Source organism: Poeciliopsis prolifica, unplaced genomic scaffold (assembly GCF_027474105.1).
Source record: "Poeciliopsis prolifica strain line A6 unplaced genomic scaffold, Auburn_PproV2 SCAFFOLD021, whole genome shotgun sequence".
NCBI lineage: Eukaryota > Metazoa > Chordata > Actinopteri > Cyprinodontiformes > Poeciliidae > Poeciliopsis > Poeciliopsis prolifica.
The window spans coordinates 8,061,773-8,083,621 of NW_026562396.1; the positions used below are offsets into that span (position 1 = coordinate 8,061,773).

At 41.1% G+C, this 21,849-nt stretch overlaps 1 protein-coding gene and 1 long non-coding RNA gene across 6 annotated transcripts in view; both read right to left on the bottom strand.

Annotated features, from left to right (window-relative positions):
• On the bottom strand, positions 1-1,391 carry LOC129369556 (uncharacterized). Its single transcript, XR_008606951.1, has 4 exons — positions 1,309-1,391; positions 1,009-1,103; positions 790-866; positions 1-628 (listed from the first exon to the last, which is right to left on the bottom strand). It is a non-coding gene; the product is annotated as an uncharacterized LOC129369556 (long non-coding RNA).
• A 2,712-nt stretch (positions 1,392-4,103) lies between these two features.
• Positions 4,104-21,849, bottom strand: part of trpm7 (transient receptor potential cation channel, subfamily M, member 7) — a 39,810-nt gene continuing 22,064 nt past the window's right edge. For 2 of the 5 annotated variants that reach the window (XM_055044873.1, XM_055044872.1), the window contains exons 15-40: positions 20,930-21,064; positions 20,532-20,809; positions 20,229-20,457; positions 19,030-19,185; positions 18,748-18,891; positions 16,814-16,942; positions 16,400-16,651; positions 15,331-15,505; positions 15,088-15,220; positions 13,687-13,865; positions 13,477-13,609; positions 11,844-13,057; positions 11,456-11,544; positions 10,392-10,482; positions 10,232-10,293; positions 10,112-10,149; positions 9,941-9,969; positions 9,367-9,420; positions 8,899-8,943; positions 8,715-8,780; positions 7,369-7,652; positions 7,086-7,168; positions 6,109-6,314; positions 5,975-6,026; positions 5,772-5,878; positions 4,104-5,112 (exon numbers count right to left, since the gene is read on the bottom strand). In XM_055044873.1, the coding sequence (XP_054900848.1) occupies positions 5,000-5,112; positions 5,772-5,878; positions 5,975-6,026; positions 6,109-6,314; positions 7,086-7,168; positions 7,369-7,652; positions 8,715-8,780; positions 8,899-8,943; positions 9,367-9,420; positions 9,941-9,969; positions 10,112-10,149; positions 10,232-10,293; positions 10,392-10,482; positions 11,456-11,544; positions 11,844-13,057; positions 13,477-13,609; positions 13,687-13,865; positions 15,088-15,220; positions 15,331-15,505; positions 16,400-16,651; positions 16,814-16,942; positions 18,748-18,891; positions 19,030-19,185; positions 20,229-20,457; positions 20,532-20,809; positions 20,930-21,064 (4,476 nt within the window). In that variant the 3' untranslated portion in view covers positions 4,104-4,999. Of the gene's footprint in view, positions 5,113-5,771; positions 5,879-5,974; positions 6,027-6,108; positions 6,315-7,085; positions 7,169-7,368; positions 7,653-8,714; positions 8,781-8,898; positions 8,944-9,366; positions 9,421-9,940; positions 9,970-10,111; positions 10,150-10,231; positions 10,294-10,391; positions 10,483-11,455; positions 11,545-11,843; positions 13,058-13,476; positions 13,610-13,686; positions 13,866-15,087; positions 15,221-15,330; positions 15,506-16,399; positions 16,652-16,813; positions 16,943-18,747; positions 18,892-19,029; positions 19,186-20,228; positions 20,458-20,531; positions 20,810-20,929; positions 21,065-21,849 lie in introns of those variants that run through there. The other 3 variants (XM_055044874.1, XM_055044875.1, XM_055044876.1) reach the window with 3 other exon arrangements.

Consider the following 21,849-nt stretch of genomic DNA (forward strand, 5'->3'; position numbering starts at 1 on the left):
TAATGGTCTTATGGTTTTATTGCTCCTCTGTAATTACTTTTTGACAGAGGGAAGCGGATATTAATGAGATACTTTAGATTGTAAAAACATCAAGAATGAAGCGACCCGAGGGTCGTGGGCCCAGGAGCGATTAAAGATTCCCACAAAGACTCTTAGACTCTGGTCAGTATTGGGAACAAAAGAAATCCCCAGATGATACGCGCATCTTCTTTGGGAGCATCTCTTCTCCGTCTCTCGTGACTTCGACGGGACCGGAGCAGACCGTCGGGCTCCAGGCGGCCGAGGAGCTTCTCGGCTTGCATCGTGCGCACACCACTGGAGTTTTAGGCGTGTGCATTCATAAAAAAGAGGCGTCGATCGCCGCCTGGATCCAGAGAGCCGCTCTCACGAACGCCTCGTTTGTGTTCACAGCCGTGGCAGAGCCGTTCCCAGATCAGATTTTGCATCCGCTTTATTCAAATCCTTACTCTAATTTTTGTACTCCGGACGCGTGAAACAGGTTTGTAGTTGCTTTTGTTGTTGTTCCATTTGTTTGTTTCTCCACCTTTTACTGGGCAGAGCAGATCCGTCTCTTGGATTTCTTCTTGATGTTTTCTTCAGGAAGCCTCTCCTTCACCTTGTCCGCCATCTAAACGTGAGACGCAGAGGCATGCAAGCAAACGTGACTCTCAGCTTTTTCAAACATCCAAAACAAAACAAACAAAACAAAAACAAAAAAGAAAGGGAAATGACTCTGGTCAGCTTTTAAAGATGTGCTTTTGAACACAAAGTTTGAGTTGAACCACAAACCTGCTCAGGATCCGGAAACGACTTCGTCTCTAGCTTTGAGTAGAGAAGCTCATCCTCCAGGGAGACCTCAAAGCTGTCTATGGAGGAGAAAAGAAGAAGAAAAGATGAAAAACAAAACATTAACTTCAAATATATATATATATATATACTTATCCAGATTGTTTATTGAATATACTCTCTCTATATATAAAAATAAATGAAACCAAAAGTTCAGGATACCTGTCCTCCCGGTGACTCCCTTCACCTTCACTCCAGGAATCTGCCGGAGAACGCCGGCCAGTTCCTGGTAGCGGTACGCATAACTTCAGTCTTTACTGCAACAGCAAACAGACAAGGTAACCAAATGAGAGCTGCAGATGACCAGCCTCTCACTCTGGAGTTTCAGAAACTCCACTGCAAAAGCGCACAGCATTCAAAAACAACAACATTTTGACATCTACAAATGAAAATGGAACAGGAAACGTGATGAAAGAAGAAGAACAAGAAGTAGTGGGGGTAAAAAAAACAAACTAAACTTACCAATACTCAATAGTGATTGTCTTCATGGTTTTGCAGAAGAGGTTGTGATGAGGGCAGAGCTCTTGTGAACTCTCGGCGCTCAGATGACAGGAATGAGACGCTCAGAGAGAAAACCTCTCTTTCATCAGACGGTGAAGCCACGCCCTGCGGGAGTCCGGAAAGCTGCACTGCAACCTCACTCAGCCCTCACAAGCCGCCCAGACTCACTTTGCCGCGCGCTGATCCCCCTGCAGAAACAGAAAATCAGTTTCTGCAGGGGAGGCTTCGCTGCGACGCCGTTTGCACATAACACATTGCAGAGGCTGTCTGTTATGCGTTATGTGCAAAATGCAAACATGTTTGTCAGAATAGACTCAACCTACATCCTGTCACTAATGGAAGTATGTCTCCACTTTTACACATACAACAGACCAAGGCTGGACTAAATCTACGGTTTATGGACTAAGTGGAAATAAATACTGCATTCAACCAAAAGAGTGCAGATTATGAAGTCTGTATACTATATCGGCCTTCAGTAATCATTAAATGGAGAAGACAGGCACATCCGACTACCTGAAAGGCTCCACTTCCTCCTCCTCCCATCCCTGTATTCTTGTTGGCCATCGCTTGTGGTTTTCTAACCCATCACCCTGTAGTGTGTGGTGTGTTATGGTAGATTGTCGTGGCTGCTCCCATCCAGATCAGGGGTTTTACCCCACTGTCAACGCAGCCTGGTGGATGTGACAGCTAGCCAATCAGAAAGCGCGGATTCCCCTCCCTACTTTCTGAAGGGGGAATTAATTTAAGGGAATCCCAAACAGCTGACAGATGATATGTGGAAACAACATGAAAGTTTCGTCAACATTTCGTGCAGAGAATAGGCCTATAGAAATGACAAGGGGAGGAGTTGATCAATTGCTACTGCAGTTGATTAAACCCAGTAACCTTTCAGCTGTTCTTGTACGTTATAATGTCACTAGGCCACATGTAGGTAGATTGTAGTAAAGCATTGATTAATGACTGGTTTTGAGTTAACTGGACTTGTGGCTGTTATTTTGGGCCCATTGTTGGACACCACATGACAGGATCGGACAGACAGTAGCGTTATACTCAGGATTTCTGTCAGCTAATGCGTTTCATTACATTTCCAGGTTTTGATCGTGTAGAGTGCGCTGGAGCATTGAGGAAATGAGACTTAAAATTTAAATGTTAGTTTTCTGACTATTTGCATATTAGCTTTTACTAGAGCATAATCAAGCACTTCCAACTCATGGTTTAAGTCTTGTGGGACGTATCAGGGCTGTTAAAAGACTTAATATTTCTGATATTAATATTGGAGAGCAGCAGAGTTGAGCCTTTTTTCATTCACCGTCATCAACAGAATGAGGAAAAAGGCCAGAAGAAACGATAGTTTTAGTTCATTGTGCGAATAATTGATTTATTATTTATTACAGGCCTAACTAGAGCCAATAAAGCTGACAGAAAAAGAAACAAGTTGATAACATTTAGGCTAACGGCGGGTAAAGGTTACAGTCACGTCTTCTGCAAAACAGCAGACTATCGGTGGCTAATGGTAGTTAGCATGACCACTGATGATGGCAAATATATGGTTTTTCTGGGGTTTGTTCCAGCACTGAGGCCCTCCTCTTGGCTCTGATTGGTTGCTTTTTGACCGGGAGCGATGCATTCATTCAGACGGCAGCAGCTGTTGCTCTGACAGAACTTGGTCCACCGAGGCGTCTTGCTGCACAGCTGAATGGTTGCCCCGGGAGTTTAAATAATTTCTCAAACATGCGTGGAAGAATCAAGGCAACACCCCAGGTATGTTCTTGTGGAGGGAATAAAATTGTTATACATGTTGTAAAGCTCAAATGAGTGAACATACGCAACATAAACATAAGTAGTAAAATGGAAAAAATAAATTAATCAAAGAAGTGTGTTTTTCTAGCCATGGGTGCCACAACTTGGCACGGTCTTCACCCCGACTGGCTCTCTACTCTTTGACTGAGGTAAAGAAGCCTCCCTTCTGACTTCAGAAATGCAAATCTCACACCGCACGTCTACCGCCGACCTTACAGAGGAGCACCTGCACATCCCAGCCATTTCAGCGGCGAGTTATCGCACAGGTGCTCCGCTGAGCGATCCTGTCGGTGTGATCAGAGGCGGCGCAACAGCAGAAGGTATTGTGTGTGGACTCCAATACCGACAGGTGATGTCGAAAGACAGAGTGAAGAACAGCAGCAGATCCATTTTCTTTCTCCAGCAAGTAATAAGCCCAAGAACTTCAAAAGCCCATCCATTCTCCCAGACTTTCCAAGTCTGTTTCTGACGAGGTCGGTTACTTGACCAGCCTTGATCAAATTTGCACGGTTGCAAAATGGGTCATTAAGACACCAAAATTCAATAGAAGCAGAAATTCCTCGAGGTCAAACATTTATCGACAAAGTGCATTGAGAGTGACAAGCAGATGAAATACTCTAAATTGATTCCTAAACGGGCACAATCTTGTCATTCTTTCCATTTTGTGTCGGCGTTAAAAATCTTAGTTCAAAGAAGCAACATTTTCTGCGTTGTAAATCTGTGATTAGTAGGTCTAAAGTCAAAGAAAGAAACAACAAAAATAGAAAAATCGGTATTGGCCAGCAGAGAGAATCAAACGTGATCGGTGCATCTGTTCAAGTTTGTCGACTGTACTTGTTGAAACAAATTCAAACACTGGCAGTCTGCTTCAGCATTGTTTGAAAGTTTTTCTGTTCTTGTATAAAGCAGGAAAAGTATCAATAAAGACAGAAATTATTTTCGAGCTTTAGAAACAATGATGTTTGACATTTTATTTGTTTAAAATGATATTCAGTACAAAATGTATACAGTAATACCCTTGTCAGTTCCCCTGAATAAAATATTTCAATCTGTTGAGCTCATGCCACACATCTGTATCTATAAGATACACTGGATTGTAGTTTTTGCTCATACAATAGCAGATGACAAAGATATAGCAATAGTACCTCTGTAACAATAAAGCTAAAAAGGAAAATTCTGATGGACACTTTCAATACAATAAAATTACATACATTTTTTTTTCTGTAAAAGTTGCATTGCAATCTGCCCATAGGTTTTTTTTTTTAATCATGATTTTTTTTTTTTACAAGAGTTTTAAATTCATGTATTTCTTATCATTAGCTAAAAAGACGAAAAAAAAAAAAAAGAATACAAGTTTTTAAACGTTAAAAAAAACGTGATCCGGTGGCAATCTGCAAAGTTGCAGCAACTCTGTCTTAGCAGGTTGTCCTGTCTGAAGCTGCTGTAACAGATCCACAATGCACTTGATTTTGTTCTTTTTTTTGTTGGTGAAACAAGGCAACTTCTCAAACTTCAAAAATAAATAAAGACTCCGCAATCACACTGTACCTGTTGATATATCCAGCTTACATATCTGTACGTACATGTATATATATATATACGTTCAGAAACTTGTACAAAATGCTTTTAAAAATCCTCCCCTGGTGTCTAAAAACAGAATGATTACCACAGCTGATGTCTGCATGCACAAGAAACACAGCGGCAATTCTTCCAGTTTGTTGGCTTCTCCTTGGCTTTGATTGAAATAGATGGAGGAAGAAAAACAAAAACAAAACAAAAAAAAAAACAAAAAAAAAACAACTCTGTCGCCCCTCAAAAACACACACCAACACACACAAAACTATCTCACTGATCACAGCATCAGTCTCATTGATTGGCGGGAATCTTTGACTCCGCCCCCTGGGTTGGGCGGGTCATCCTGTGGGAAGGTAACCTTATCTGGTGTGTAGTCGTTCCTCTTTAGGTCTGATGAAGAAGAAAAATGAAAAACAGATATGACACATGGCAGGTTAAAAGTCAAACAATATATCAACTTTGGCTGGTTCACTGCAGAAAGCTTTCCGCCATGTTTGTGCAGCTGTTACACAACTTGTGTTCGTCTCTGGAGCTTTTATTTATAGCACTTCAAATAAAGTCACATTTTAACTTTTTGGGGGTGGGGGACATTTAAAAAAACTAATAAAACAGCTTTTCAGAGCAGAGTAATTTGACATCTATTATAAGAAAAATTTGATGGAAGACTAAACAATTCGGTAACACTTTATTTGAAGGAGTGCGTAAGACTGGTATGACACTAAACATGTCATAACATTTGTTATGAACATGAAGGAGAGTTTGTGAACATTTATGACTGTTGTCATGAAGTGTCATTCAGTAAATAATGACACTTAGGGCAAAGTTGGCACTTTTAATGGAAGCTTTAGTACAACTTTGCATTCAAAGTGTCATCATTTATAGAATGACACTTCATGACAAGTCAGAAAGACTCCTTTATGTTCGTAATAGATGCCATGTCATGTTTATAACAGTGTCATGTCAGTCTTATGCACCCCTTCAAATAAAGTGTTGCCAACAGTTCCAATATGAAATTAAGCAACCAGTCAGCAGCTGAAAGCTCGTCTCACCAGGAAGTTTGAGTTTCCGGCAGCAGGAGTTGCAGTGGTGCTTAGTCCGGAAGTTTCTGATGGCGTCGTCTCCGAGGTTGGCAGGTCCGAATATCATGTCGTACGACCTGCAGCAGAGACAGAGGGATGAGTCGGCTCCTGAACTCTCCACTTGATTGGAATGAAATGAAAAAATGGCGACTCGATGTTGTGAGAACGCTCACCCTTTCTCCCCACTCTTAATGACAGACGGATCCGTTAGGATCTCCCCGACGCCTGCAAATGAAAGCGGGATTATTAGACACCAGAAGCAGCTAATTTTTAACAGAAATAAATGCGTCATCGGCGTGAGCGTTACCCTGCAGGTCGAGCACCAGCAGCTCTCCCCGGGTGTACTCGTATGTCCAGTGGCTGAAGGCCAGCATGGTCTCCTCCAGGAGGTTGGTGGGAACGATCTCGTCCCCGTTGTTGTTGTTGAACTTCCTGAACTCGCCGGTGATGCACTCTTCTATGGCAAACCACTGGCCAGCTGAGTGGCAGTACAGCAGGAACACCTCCAGAAACCTGAACACACAGATCGATGAGCGCGGCTCAAGACCAGCCAACGTTTTTAAAAGGACGGCATCACCAGAACGGAAAACGTGTGATTGCAACAGGATTGTCAGATGTTTTGCTAATGACAATCGATGTGGTAAACAACTTCTTTCTTCTCTACAATCTTACTGAGATGAGACTTATTATGAAATTTAGCCTACAATCATCTAAAGAAAATGTCGACTGACGAGTCAAATCTATAAAAAATACCAGCCTGACGTTGATTACAGTCCTTTGTGTTATTGTTAGGTTTTTTTTTTTTAGATCAATAATTGGCCAGAAACTGGAGCAACTCTACCAAAAAAAAAAAAAATGTTTTCTCTATCCAGATCATGTTGAAATGTTTTGACAATACATTATTGTAGTAGTAAAATAAAATGATTTTGCTTCCCACACATCTTCTGCTTTCTGGAACTTATTGTCAACTTTGTTTCTTCTCTGAAGAAAGAACCTCCGCACTGAAGAGTGTTTCTATCCATATGTTAGCTTATTGGCATGACGTGATCAATGATCGTTAAAAATCTCTGTACAAGTATGAAAATAAAATGGCACTATTGTTAACAAGTTTTACTACCACAGAAAAATTGGAAAACATTCTAGTAGATGATTTGAGTGTAGAAACAATCGGTACAGATGGGATCCGGTAAAAGGCTTCACGCCAACACAATGTTAGTGTCTGAGGTTAGACAAGCTGCAAGAGCAGCACAATCAGGGCTCTATGAACAAGATGCGATCGCTTACCTCGGTGAGTAAGGAATCGTCTTTGGCCTGATTTGATTGAAGGCAAACGTCAGCTTCTGAGCAGCCCGTTGCTGTTGGATTTCCTTGAGTGATAAAAGAAAAAGAAAAATTACCAAAAAAATCATAGGATGGCGCAATTGATTCGGGAAATGTAGTGAAGCAGAAAACACTGAACGCAAAGAAGCTGTTGCTAAGGCTTGGCAGTTCTTGGATCTCTCCTCTTTGAGGAAACACCCAGACATTTTATTGCAGTGTAGCACAAAGGACATCTAAATATTCTCACCCTGAGACAAAGATGCAACACGGTCTCCTCCTTGTAGATGCTCTGCCACATCTGGACCACTTCAGGCAGGAAGGACTTGACTATATAAAGGTGTCCAGGCTTCAGGATGTCGTACTCTGACCAAGTGCAAAGGACCTTCAGAGCCCGTCGGAGTCCTCCGCCCATCTCCTCCTTACTGAGAAACTCTATTTTGGCACAGAGGCCCCGCTGGGCCCAGGAGGACATGCTGTTGTTGATGGTGTTTGGGGAGCTCTCCTCCAGTCGGTACACCGTCACCGGCTCCCCTGCGGCAGCACAAGGCAGGATGTCAGAGCCACCGGTTTGTGTGCAAGTTATTTCTAGCAGTAATTTATACATTTTCTCCAAGCGCCCATCTCATAAACTGCCAACTATATGTCATCGTCTTTTAGGATGGGTTCAAATTTCACCCGGCATTTGCTGCTTCTTCTACTGAGCACAGAATCAATTAGAAATAAAAAGAAAATGCTAAGTTGCTTAAAAAAGAAAAAAAAAATCAAGATGTGAATTCTCTGTATTAGTTCAGAACCTTTGCCCGAGTTCTCATGGTTTTTAACTCAGCTATATTTAGACCAGAGGAGTCTCTCAGCCGAGTTGCGCTGCTTTGAATCAGAGACATAAAATAGCTGCGAGTTTGCATGCGACACAATAAACTCATTTTACAATCTTGTGGAACAGTTAGATTATGTTGTGTTCAAATACCAAAGAAGAGGAACAGATGAAGTCAAACGTGTCATGGTGAGACTGAACTGTTCAACCGCCTACATGCGTGATGCATTGAGTTCCTTTGTAAAGAACCTAAAAAGGCCAAAAGCATAAAACCTCCAAAAAATATGCTGAATAATTTGTTTTACAGCTCCTAAAACCTTCTCCAGGTTTCCAGAGATTCTCCTAAAATATAAAGCTTTTCCAGATTAGCTTTTATGAAATTATCTACATCTTTACCTATCCTTAAATGATCTGCATACTAAATGGTTTTAAGAGGGTAGCACCATGACAGCCACCGTTTGCCTCTGCATGACTTAAGTTATTTTAATAATAAAATAAACCTCACCCTTTGCCGTCAAAACCTCACATCCTCATAGTCAAAAGCAGCACTTCCACTTTGAAAAGAAGAAGCAATCTGACTTTAAAGTCATAGCAACTGTAAATAAAAAAAACAAAAACAAAAGAACAGCCCAGGCAGCACCAACACTTTGCTCATTCACTGCAAAGCAAACGGCAACAGAGATCCCTTATCTGCCTTCATGCTTCCTCATTCTCAAACAGTTTGCTGGTTATTAATGAAGGTCAGAAACGTCAGGACTGGTGCATTACAGTGTTTTCACCTCTAGGGGGCACAGGAGTGAAGGGGATGCTCTGAGACAGCCTCATCAAGTTGTTGCGCTCCACAGCTGGAGGAAGAAGTGAAAAGCAAAGACTTGCTCATTATTTACACAAGTTACTAAAGTGAATGGATAACAAGTATGTATTATTAACCGAGTGGAAATTTTTGAACAGCAGTAACCTCACCGGAGTACTGATAGCTTTCCATAGGCTTGAACGGTGAGCCGATAGCTGAAGAAAGAGAAATGAAAGTCTCTTTAACTAGACTTAGACTTCATTTAGCCAGATTTTAGTAATCCTGAGCAGTTCCAGCATCGATCACGAGATGACCAGACATCATTAAAAACCAAGAAAACAAACTAAAACGGCTTGATGAAACAAGTAGGACTGGTAGTTATTACAAATTTACATAGCATTTAAAATTTTTGTCATGTTACAAACACAAACGTCAAAGAATTTGAGGGATTTTCATGTGACAAACCAACACAATATTTCACATAATTGTAAACTAAATGAAAAAAACATAAATGATTGACAGAAGGTTTTTTTAAAAAAAAGTAAAAGTGTAATGTAAAAATAAGACTGGCTAATAAATATCTTTGGTCTAAATGAGATCAGCTGGTTTATCTAGTGGCGTCCACCAGTGAGACTCACAGTCCTTCCTGGCTCCCAGGTGGCTGTGGCGGGCCGTGTACAGGGAGACAGCAGCTGTAACCACACAACAGGAGCCGCTAAGTAAAGGTCTCATTCAGAAAAAAACAACAAAAACACAAACACCACAGATTCCACCCCATCATTTATTTCACCAAGACTGAAGTTTAGAGAACTTCACACTCAAAAGATCCAGAGAAAGACAAGCGTCCAAAGCAGAGATCTGATATTGATATCTGTATCGGTCCAGATTGAGGCGAGGTAGTCAACCCGGTGTTTTTGTCCGACTCTTTATGATTTATTTTACTTTTCCTTTAATGCCCCCTAATTGCATTGACTGAACAAATTAAAGTTGTTTTGTTTTACACGTTTGACCAAGCTTGTGAAACTACTTAGTGTAGTTGAGTGTGCTGGTGCAGAGTGAATCAATTTATGATTCAGTATATTTATGTTTCAAAAAGAGAAAGGTTTTAAGTCAGTTCTGTTTTTCTATGTCAGATTGTACCGGTCGATACCAATCCTCAGATATCTGTATCGGTAATTTAAGATATGCTAACAGAGCAACTACAGTACTTACCATTTAGTGTTTCTTCCTCAGGAGGTCTCCTGATCCACAGACAGAAAGAGAACTGATCAGTGAGCCAGTCAACAGAACCCTGATTTAATTTATCACCACTTTCACTTTATTGTGTCAAAGCTATATTTGTGGAAAGGTGATGTTTATACAGCAATAAGGAAGGACACTTACAGGGTGCTGGCTTGGGCTGATTTCACCTGAACCCTTTCCTGGTAGAAAAGCAACACGTTAATCAAACAAGTCCACACGTCAACCTTTACACACACACTTACACACACAACAATCTCTTACTAGTACTGCTGCTCTAGGGATGTCTTCAGCTGAAACTCTACTCCTGTCCTTCTTTGTCAGAGCTACACAAACACAATAAACCATCAGGCATCATTGTTACCACTGAAGGGAGGACACCGAACCAGAAGATCTCATTTGTAGTTTTCTTTTACGAACTTACTCGAGTCTGGATGAAGAAAAGCTGGGGTTCTGTCAAACTCTGTGAAGCCAGCGTAGGAGTTGACCGCTCGGATGAGACCGTGACCTTCAACCTGTGGCCGCAAGAGAGCAAGTGGAGACGCGGACAGGAAAAAAAAACAAACAAACAAAAAAACCTGAGCACGAGAAGATGAAGATCTGATTGTCATGTTATCTCTGAGCAAAACGTTTACAAAAGTTTGTAAATTTCCCATGGTTGCCATTTTTTATTTTGTACAATTAAATCAAAAACAGACTTTAATCGAATCAAGCGCGGAGCAATTTGTGTTTTCTTTCTCATCTGATCCTTAATTTTTCTAGAGAGGGAAATGATATATGTTGCTTTTGTGGGATCTTTTGATCTGCTTCATGCGATACAGATTGACCTTCATTATCACATAAGGTCATGCTGGTTTGGACAGCTTTTTAATTTAATAGTTTCATTTACTTCAGTCATTTTTATATTGAAATTTGACAACTTTAAAAGTATAAGAACAAAAAACAGGATGCTCCATAATGAAGTCATTTACAAATGTTACTGAAAGCAGCATTCTTTGTGCCTTAAATGAGCCTGGAGCCCTTCTGGTATGCAACCACAAAAACATCCTGCAACATGGAGCTTCACAACAATGTGAATTAACCAACTTTATTCTTCTTTGATTGTTAGGGCTGCCACTAACAGTTATTTTAGAAACAATTAATCGATTATTCAGATGATTAATCGATTAATTGGATAAAAGCGGGCACATTTTGCAGATTTTTTTATTAAACTACTTAAGACTTTTTATAAATATTAGAAATATATTAAGAAGTGGAAATAAATAATTCAATTTCTTTTAAAAATGAGACTGAACACTCCAGTCAACGATTAGTCGATTACTAAATTAGTTGATTATTTCAATAATCAGTTCATCACAATAAATTGTTTCAGCCGCAATTACTATTGTACCTTGCCATATAGTATGACCAATCATATCCAAATATTAGTAAAAATGAAATCCCTGATCAATGTTACTTAAAAAATGTAAAAAATTACAATATACACACCTGTGATCTGGTTTGTGTGGCCGGGCTTTGCTGTCTGCTGGAGGTCTCTTTTGGCGTAGACTGCTGCACATCCACGTTGTCTTTATGTCCTGAGTCCAAATACAAGATTAGTCCAACTTGAGAGCAGCAAAAACTACCAACTGTTCTCCAATAATGGTGACGTAATCTCAGCTTCGATTTCAGATTTCTTCCTCTTACCTCCAAGTGACTAATGTACACCATAAAATTTAACATGATTACATAAATCAAGCTGCTGTTGAATGAAATTTGACCACACCCAGGAATATAAATACGAGTCATTCATAGTAGACAGAGAAAAAGCAAAAGCAGATAAAGAAGACCCAGCACCCGGCAGATGCATCCCGTAAGCTCAGACTGAAACTCAAACCTCTCATGTTTAGCTTTGTTGCGGTTTTCTTCTCGTCTCGTTGACCTTCCGACCCGTTTCGAGTGTTGCGGACAGAAGATGGCCGTCCTGGAGGATCACATTCCCTTCTCTTCCGTCTGTGGGGTCGTTTGGGGACCTCACCAGGAGGCTGGACGTCATTTTCAAGGCCGCGATCCATCGGCGGCGATGCCTCTCGAGCTGTGGTTTGTGGAGACCTTCTAGCAGATCGTCCCTCTTCGTCGCTGAATGCTTCGTTTATGTAACCCCCGCTAACACCCCCCCACATCAATCCCTTTGGGTTCTCAGGCGTTACAGCGCTAGCAAGCAGGCAGGCAGGCTGAGTGAAGTTTGGCTCAGAGAGAACAACTATAGTCGGATACAAACATACACGCTTCTTGACCTCTACAGCAGACAGAGCTTTGTTTCTGTACTCACCTACAAACGCCCCGAACTCTACAGAAGTGCCGTCTGGCTGGTAAAACCCGTCCTGGGTGTGGTCTGGGTGGCTGGCGGCGCTGGGCTGAGAGGGGGTGCTGCTGATGCGAAACGGGGCGCCAAGGGCGGGCGCGTTGGGCAGGCTGGATGGAGAGTCGGAAAGGCGCAGCTCATGCGGACGGGTTAGTTTGCTTTGGGTGAGAGAGTGGCCTTGGTGACGGCGCTCCGGAGGGGAGGTGGGCGAGGCGCTTGGCACGAAGGCGATGGCGTCCGTGCTGCCGGAGGAACCAGCCTCTGCGGCAAAGTGTCCTTGCCCAAATAAGCTCCTCTTCTCTGGACTTGGTGCCGTGCTCACTCCGGGGTCCGGCCCCGGCTCAGTTCCGGGACCGTGCCCGAATCTCTGACGGATTTGCATCCCGCCGTCTCCTCCTGCGTCGACACCGAAAAGGGAATCAGCGATGTTGATGCCTGCTTGAGGAAACGAAGAGCCAAAGTAGGCCCTGACGCTGCGCTTGCCCATCGCCGATGATTTGGAGTCCGCTGGCACGTGCGCGACGCTCGGGACCACGTTCTTGGACAAACTGAGCTCCCTGGTGATCTGTGTGTGGACCTTGCTGGCCTCAGATGCCCTCTGAGCGGTCAATGTCTTTAGAGTGTCCACGGTCAGAGCAGACAGGTCCTGCAGGTGGCCGATCTGCGAGTCCAGCGTGTGCAAGGAGCGTTTTATAAAGTTCACCTTGTTTCCGACCTCCTTCAGTTGCAAACACATCGTCTCAACTCTGGAAACAAGACGGGAGAGCCGCCGTGGGTAACAAAACTGACATGGCCAACGAGGTAAAAACCATAAAATATTAGCAGCACAAAAAAGTATAGAGAATTTGTTAGTTTACTGTAGCATGGCATTACGATTTAAAATTAATATTGTAGTCATCAGTAGTAAAGACTCAAAATGACCTATTTTCAAATCAAGGGTTCATAGTTCAGGTTATTTTGTGACCTACTGAGATGCTGATAAGCTGCTTGCAGTCAATTTCTTATTGCCATGGTTACACACAATAACCAATGAACTAACAATCGCCAACATGAGATAAGAAATCCTCCATGTATTTCAGTCAGTCTCTAAAAACGTGAACTTTTACGCATCATATATTGTCAACACACATAATATTCAGTCTCAGAATGCCAAAGTCGGACTCACCTTTCAGAGGTAAGACGGATGCGCTCTTCGCTGCCCGAGTGAAACTGATCATTCCTTTCGTGAAAGTACGTCTCCACACACTGCTCCTCAAAGTCGTGAAGCTTCTTCTGGTCGTCCTCGGTGAGAAACAGCTCTGCAAAAAACATAAAGACCAAAGGTTTTAATAAGTGAAATGATATATATTGGTTTATTCTGAAAAAAGATCATTACTTGGTCCGTAGGTGCTCTCCTTCTTCCTCTTTCTGCAGAGGCAGAAGAGGGAGTATATATGGCACAGGAGGATGAAGGGGGGCGGGAGGACAGGCTTCTCGTGGTAGGCCATAATGAAGTGATAGCGCTGGTACTTCCACACCAGATTGGAAATTGACTTTACTTGAATATACACATTGCTGCAAAGCAAAAAGCACATTACAATTAGAGGTCGTGTTAACAGAATATTTTCTGTATATGAGCCCCGTATCCCCCTTGTTTTTTAAACGACAGAAAAATTTGAAGGCTGTCGGTCGTTTGACAGGTTATAATTGACTGGTGCACCTGGGCAGACAGTATAGACTTTATACAAAGATTTCATTGCACAGGCAACTCAAAATTAATCAATAAAAAAAAAAATCCTTTCTGAATATTGTGTCAGCGTGTTGGAGAGTTATGGACCGGACACTTTGGAGCATCTGGTTAGGAAGCTCATTCCAAACCTTTGGTAGAAATGGTGAATTTAATTCTAGTCTACATTATACACAGAACAGAGAAAACTAAAGAGAATGCAACGTTAATCCATGCATAGTCTGAACGGAGGAGTTTAGCTTGAGGAAATAAATAACTAAAACTGCAGAAGTTAATCAGACTGTAACATGCGCAGTGTGCTGTACAACCAATGCGGACGTTGCTCTGCTGCTGCGAGGAATTAAACTCGACTCATCCTGCGGTTTTAACATATGGAGCTGGAAGGCGTTACCCTCCCGCGCTCAGAAGGAGAGCGGAAGACATAACATCTGTCCATTGCGGGGAAGCGAAACAACGCAAAAAAGTAAATAAAATCCTCGGAAAAGTGCACGTCCGGACCACGCACAGGGTAAAAAACTCGCCGAGTTCAATTGATTGGTTTGGACGAGACAGATCCAACTGACCTGAACTAGCGCAGATTTTCTGCAGATGCAACCAGGAGGAATTTGTGAGGCTGTGCGTTCAGAACCCAGTCGCTGAAATGCTGGTAACTAAAGTGGAGTCTTGAATTTATCCTAAGTTATTGAGGCCGCAGTCAGTGGTTTTGTCACGGTGAAAAAATTTGATAATTTAATCTGCTTCATGTGTGATCAGACCTGGATTCAGGTTCAACTGAGTGAATATCAACTAATGCGCGTAAAAATGCAGCTCAAAACCCTATGTTAATATGATTATAATTTGAAAATAATACATGACTGTTTTTTTTTCTTTTTAACACTAACAGATAAAAAAGTCGAGCACAACCTCTGATTACAATGAGCTTGAATCTAAGAGCATTTGAACACCTCAGACTGCCTGTTACTAAGAATAAAACAATCAAAATAAAAGATCAAGGAGCTCAATATAAAAAGTCAACTACGTTATTCATTTGTGAAAACACTTTGCACTCACTTAAAGAAGGCAATAAGGAGGTTGACCATCAATATGTACTGTACAAAGAGGTAGACTGCTTGCAGGAAAGGCGTGAGCCACACTATGTCTGAACACAGCTTACTGGCTGAGGGTTCGCTGTTATTGGCACACGCTGTGAAGAGGAAAAGCCAGTTACAATGACAAGTCATGTGCCGAATAATCTGACAAGAACTTAGAGAAGTTACCTAATTGTTAATTGTTTTCAGCATAGTCAATTCTTACCATCAATTTCATAGGCATACACTTCTCCGTACATCATCCAGTATGGCTGGAAAACCACATCTTTGGCCAGAGTCCAGCTGGGCTCCTCGTTGGGGTACAGAATGGCTTTTCTCGGGACGCCGTAGCTCAGCAGGACAATGGCCATTATAACCACAATGTAAAACATGTTGGCAACCTGAAAGACATGCCAAAGTGGTAAATGCAACATGAGTCCAACGTCGTCTGAATATTATTCTTAGCTTAAAGTCCATCAACTTCGGATGCAAATGCAATCAGGAGTTTTCACTTCATCAGCTTTGGCATGTTGGCCACAAAAAGCAGACTTTATTTAGGGCAGTAAAAGCCAAATGTACTACAGACTGGAGCTTGATATGGATGAAAAACTTATCAAGATATACGTGTTTCATGTCAGTTGTTGATACTCAATTAGTTTTTTGATGTAAATATTTGAAATACAGCCAAACTGGTTGTGTGACTTTTTCTGTTTTATCCAGTTTCCCTCCACGCCGTTGTTTTTCATGTTTAGGGAGTTATGAGGCACAGTCGAAAAACTTGAAACAGCTGCTGTGCTCGTTGCTCGCAAGGTTATTGCTAGGTAACCAATGGACGAGTGAGTTAGTTGGTGCCACAAACCTAGTTTACCTCACTGTGAGCAACTAAGGTCTTTCCTCTGCCTACATCTCCCAGGATGCTCTGAGTCAGAGTTCAGTGAATATTTTATGAATCGAATTCTCTATCATATCTATTATCTATAGATACTGATCATATGTCTATTGATATATATATTATTCATTTATTTTCCAGCCCTGATGCAGAAATGCTGAAAAGTTTATTTCACAGCAACTGGAAAACAAGTAGTTCTATTGTGATATTGTGCAGATTAATATACTGATGAATCAATTCATCAGTATATCAATTATCTGATTTTTTTCTCATGCTTGGGTAGAAAAGCCAACAATGTTAAGGAATACTTGGTCTATATAAATGAAAGATTTGTATTGCAATATCACTTTCTATACTGAATGGTCAGATAAACTAAAGTCTCAAATGTCCAAATAGAAGTGCTCACCATTTTAGCGATCATCATAACATACGGCCCAGCTTGCTGGTTCACGGCCAGGATGTCCAGCAGTCGGACATACCAGAAGATGATGTTGAGGCAATAGACAGTCCGCCCGGGGATGAAGGTGGACTCTCCACCCAGCCTCAGTCCGAAACCGATAAAGAACGTAAAGATGGCCAGGAAGTCAGACACGTTGAAATAGTCGCTGAACCACACCTTTATTTTTTGGCTTATTTTGCCCGCTTCAGACATAAAGATCTGGAAAACACAAAAAGGAAACAACTTAAGATGAGATAAAGTCAGGAAACAATGTTAGGGTTGGTGTAGAACAACAAAAGCTCCTAAACATTCAGACTGGTCTGTTGCTGAAATGGAAACTCTTTGGATGACGATTTCATCCAAAGCCTTTGTTCTACAAACCTCGCGGATTTTCTCTATGGCGGAGGTGAAGATGTAGAGGATGACCACCCATTCTAGAGGAGAAGGAAGGTCGGTCATTTTCACCAGGACCACATACGTGTACATCATCAAGTAGCCCAGGTAGAAAAGCTGAAACGAAGCAAATAAAATAGAAAGTTGAAACGGGAAATAAGACAGCAAAAAGGAGATAAAACTTGTGACGGGAAATTTGTTGATCTTTTGATGATTGTTCCAACAACTGCATCCAAAGAACTATGTCAAAGACGTACGATAATGTCTCTTTAATGTCGAGGGACTACATTTTATCTTTTAGAGAGTAAACCTTCTTCTTCTCATTGAAATGTCTTTAATGGATTCTCTAACAGGAAATAAATAAGGGCCAAAAAGCCCAATAAAAGCAACAAACACTCTAGTTTTACTGATAATTGTGGTCTCAAAACTCAGCATAGGGACTATTTTATTTAACTGCAAAGGGAGACTTGCCAATTTTTTTTTACCCCTTTAGTGGAGTTTAGTAGAGTTTTTGTCAAAACTACAAAAGAGCACATTTAGCAAAATAAAATTGTTGGAGAGATTGTTAATCTTCATCTTAACCTGGCAAAAAAAAGAAAAATTAGCTTAAAATCAGGAGAGATAAGGTTACTCGAATGTTAATTTAAAATTTTAACAATAGTCAACGTCATTAAAACAAAAATGTTTAAAGCAGCATAACCACTATTCATCATGGTGTTTAACTTTACACTATCGTTGTGAACCCTCTTTGACCTCATTAGTGTTAAAAAAAAAAGCTTCTTGATCTGCCTCCTAGTGGTCAAATCACTGTAATTGCAGACTTTTAAACACGTGTCTAACTGATCAGAAGAACAAAAGTATAAAAAGTTAATTTGCTAAAAAGAAAATTTGTTCATTTTTAGAAAAGAATGAACAAATATACACAATCAAACTAAATGATTGTGAACATTAGCGGATTTAAGGTTGAATCCATTGTACGACAACCAGAATCAAACTGAATCTTTTTAACCAGATGTTATTGGATTCTTTTAAGATACTTCTGCAAAACTGAATATGAAGTGAAACCTTTTGTTTTGCAAAATGCCTTCAGATGAGATTTGTTGGGAATTGATGCAACAAGAATAAATTGAACTGAATTGAATCTTTTGAGGGGAATTCAAAGGATCAAGACTGTGAATTTTATTTGAATGTAATTCTTGGTATTAAAAAAAACATCATTGTTCATTTTGCTAATTTCCTTTGCTGTAATTGTTTTTTGTGTGTGTTTGAACATTTCTTTTTCTTTTGAAAGGAAACAAGTAACTCAATCAAAGTGCAGACTGTGGGGGGAAAAAATGTATTCATCAGCCTCCTCTTGCAACTCTGACCAGGTCTACAGTTTTTAAAGCAGCTTAACCTTGACGTGTGAGGCTTGAAGTGACGGAAAAAATCAGTCACTCTCCCACAGGTGACGCATAAGTCAATGGTGCAGAGTCAGACTGGTGTGCTGGAATTGGGACGGAAACAGGTACAGCTGATGTAGATAAGCGTAGGCTGAGGCTGTATTATGTTGGCCAGCGTCCAGCGATCTTATCGATGCCCCTTAGACTTGAACAACCTGAAAAACGGCCCGGTGTTTGCAGATAAAACCGGCCGCGCTGGACCCCAGGCTACAGACTAACGGCTCTGGGCTATAAATAGTCCCAGGTGGGAAAAGACGAGGTGAATGTGTGGAATCCTAGTTATAGAGGATTGTGTTTAGGCGTGATTAGCAAAGAACTGATTGTTCTTTTGTTTTTGCAACATGACAAAAAACAGACGCAGCCTACAAGTGAGTGAAATGTGCCAAAATTCTGACATTTTCAGGATGACGTGTTACGGATTAAAAAGTCACAAAAAAGAAAGAGAAAAAAGCGGCAAATTTTTTTGCATTCATTTCATACCGTATTGGACCAAAACTTGACAATGGGAGCATGGTAGAAGGCGTAGATCTTCCTCGTTAAAGGCAGCTTTCGGGAGCGGACTTGTTTTTCCATGTCGTTTTTCACCTCCAGATGTTCGTGGGTTCTGGCTTCCTTAAAGACGTCCTGTGCAAAAGGTTAGAGAGGCCAAGTTGGACGACCAATCAAGTCGCAGAACAGCATTTCATTCAAATCTACAAAAATCTGGATTGGTTTTGCCGTCGAGGAACCCGCAGCAGACAAATCGAGAGGAGTGAATTCTACCATCTGGATGTCTTCCGTCATGTTCTGAAAGTTGTGTTCGCTGTCCTCCATGGTCATCTGGTGGTCGTCCTGACTCTGAGGGATGTGAGCCATCTCCGCCTTAGATTTGTACTCCAGAAGCAGGATGGCCGGAGGCACCAAGATGCTCAGAATCACCTGAAGGAGCGCAGGATGCACACTCATGTGGGTGGCTGTGGCTAGATTTGTCAACGTCAACTATATACACACTCATCTGGATAAAGAGCATTATTGAAAAAGTGTTTTTTTTTTTTAAAGGGAACTTAATCCGTTATAACGATTACAGATTTCATCATTTTGGTGTTGAGCTAATGAGTCCAACATGCTGTTTTCCAGAAAAGTGTAATACTATATCACGCCAACATTCTTGTTTTGAGTGCATAAATATATTTTGAGAACATTTCTTTTCAAAAATTATTTAGCTGTAATGATATGTAGATGATATGTAAAGATATCAGATGTGTAGATATGAGATTCCTATGTCTAACTCAATTACTGAAATGAATTGATAAAAATCCTAACTTAGGCTGCAACCAATGATTATTTTAGTAAATCCATTATTTAAATAGAATAAGACTATCGGCACATTTTTTATTTAACCAACTTACACTATTAGAAATGCATTATAAAATATGATAAATTAATTCAGTTCCATTTTGTAAATACAGAACATACATATTTTTGTACACTTTTGATTTAATGACTTCTGTGTGGGAGTGTTCTTCCAGCAATTGTCATTTATTTTAAACGTCTGCATACTCTAGTTCACGACTGATCAATTACTAAATTTGTTATCAATCATTTTGACAATCGATTAATCCAATTTATTGATTCAGCACTGACTTACTGAGTTTTGTACATTTCTTTATAGACAGGAAAATTAAAAGGCAATCAGATCTGCTTTTGTGCATAATTCTGACTGGCAGTCAGTATTCAAGTAGTTTTTGAAATATGCATTACATTTATCAGGTTTAACATGAATTTATGAATTATTTGTGCATAAAAACTCATTCAAATGACGATAAAAAGTTTAGTCCAAAAGGAACCATCATAAATGATTTTTTTCATCGTTAACTATAATACCAACTAGTGTTCAACAACAACATTAATGAGCAATAACAATAATAAGAACTAAGCCTTCCACTTGCAAACAAAAATAAAGATCTAGATGGAGCATGAACCTTGTACCAGGAGTTCTTGCGCATGTTCAGCCGTCCCATCCACATGTCTGACAGCAGCATCTGGGTGCAGGTGTGAGCGACAAACGGCCGCAGGTGGGAGGAGACGGCCAGCTTCAAACACGTGGAGTTGCTCCAATTCTTCAGCTCGTACGTCAGCAGCTTCATGGCCATGGTCTCGTCCTGCCTGAACGACTGCTCCAGCAGGTCCACCGCCAGCGTCCCAAACTCACTGAAACGCGTTACGGACGTTTGTTAATACGGGAATATGGTCTGGCGAAAAACGTGAGTGTTAGGCGACCTCACTTTGAGTACTCTTTGAGTTCCTCTGAGGTGTCGTCCACCACATCGCTCTTCTTTGCCTCGTAGCTCATGGAGCGGCAGAGTTTACAAGCCACCAGTGCCTTGGCCATGTTCTCCTCGCCGTGCTGCCAGAAGAAGAGAGACATCTTCTGTCTCTTCATGAGCACTGCCCAAACTAAGAGCTCGTGAAAAGGGTAGGGGAAGCGCCGGGTCTCCGGGTCGTCGATGTCCACGATCTCCTCCTTGCTTCTTTTCTTGTTCTGCTCAGCAGTATTCTCCAGCTGAGGAGAGAAGCAAGGCTTTACCGGCGATTTCATCAAAGCAGAAAGACTGAAAACCTGTTTTTCAGGAACGTGTTTGGAAGAAGTCTCGTCTTTTTGTACTGAACAGCAGGGCTTTACCTTGGGCTTGTACGGCTGCGCCGTCTTGATGAAGTGATTGTGTCTCGTCTTCTCCTTCTTGTCGGCCTGCATGCTGAAAGTCTCGTGATTCTTCCTCAGATGAGATCCGGGACCCGCGGCGTGGCGACCTGATCTCTGTGCAATACAAATATTACCAGAGTCACTTTCCTCCACTTTGTCTCAACCTCAAAGACAGGTTCCATTATTGAAATTAGGTCTTAAAAATCCTTCACTTACCTCCCTGCCACGTATTATTACACATAAAAGAAAAAAAAATGTGATTGAGGTCTTTGACAGAAGTAGGACTTTTTGAATCTATCAGAAAATGAAGGGATCACTGGGTCACAAACCCACGAGAAGAGACGAAACAATGAGTTCACGAGAACAAGAAAGGAGTTTAACAATTTAAGGAGAACTTCAGACCAAAATTCCTTTACTCTGCATTTTCACAGATTTTTGACACAAATTAAAGCCATTTTTTGATTTCTTAAATTTCTTTAAATATTGAGGAAATGCTTCAGCTTTGCTTGGCCTCCAGTACATCATGTATCATATCCCAGTAGCTATCGATAGTGTGCACTGTGATGGTAATTGGTTGTTAGAGCGATGCTTTCTGCCTCCTTCAGTGAAACAAGTTGCAGAGCTTATATATTGTTGATATATCCGTTACCATTTGTACCGATTTAGGTGGAGTTGGAGCATCTCCTATCACAACTTCATCAGGTAAAGCCATGATGACCGCAAATGGCTAGTAATCACAAAATCAAGGGAAAACAGGCTAGTTTCGATCAATAAACAGTGATTGACTCTCGTGGTTTTTGTAAAACTTAATAAATAGCCTTGGATATGGTTGATAGACTAATTTGTGGTCTCTTCTCCATAATTCATTCCAGGACACCACAAATAAAAAACTGTATTTT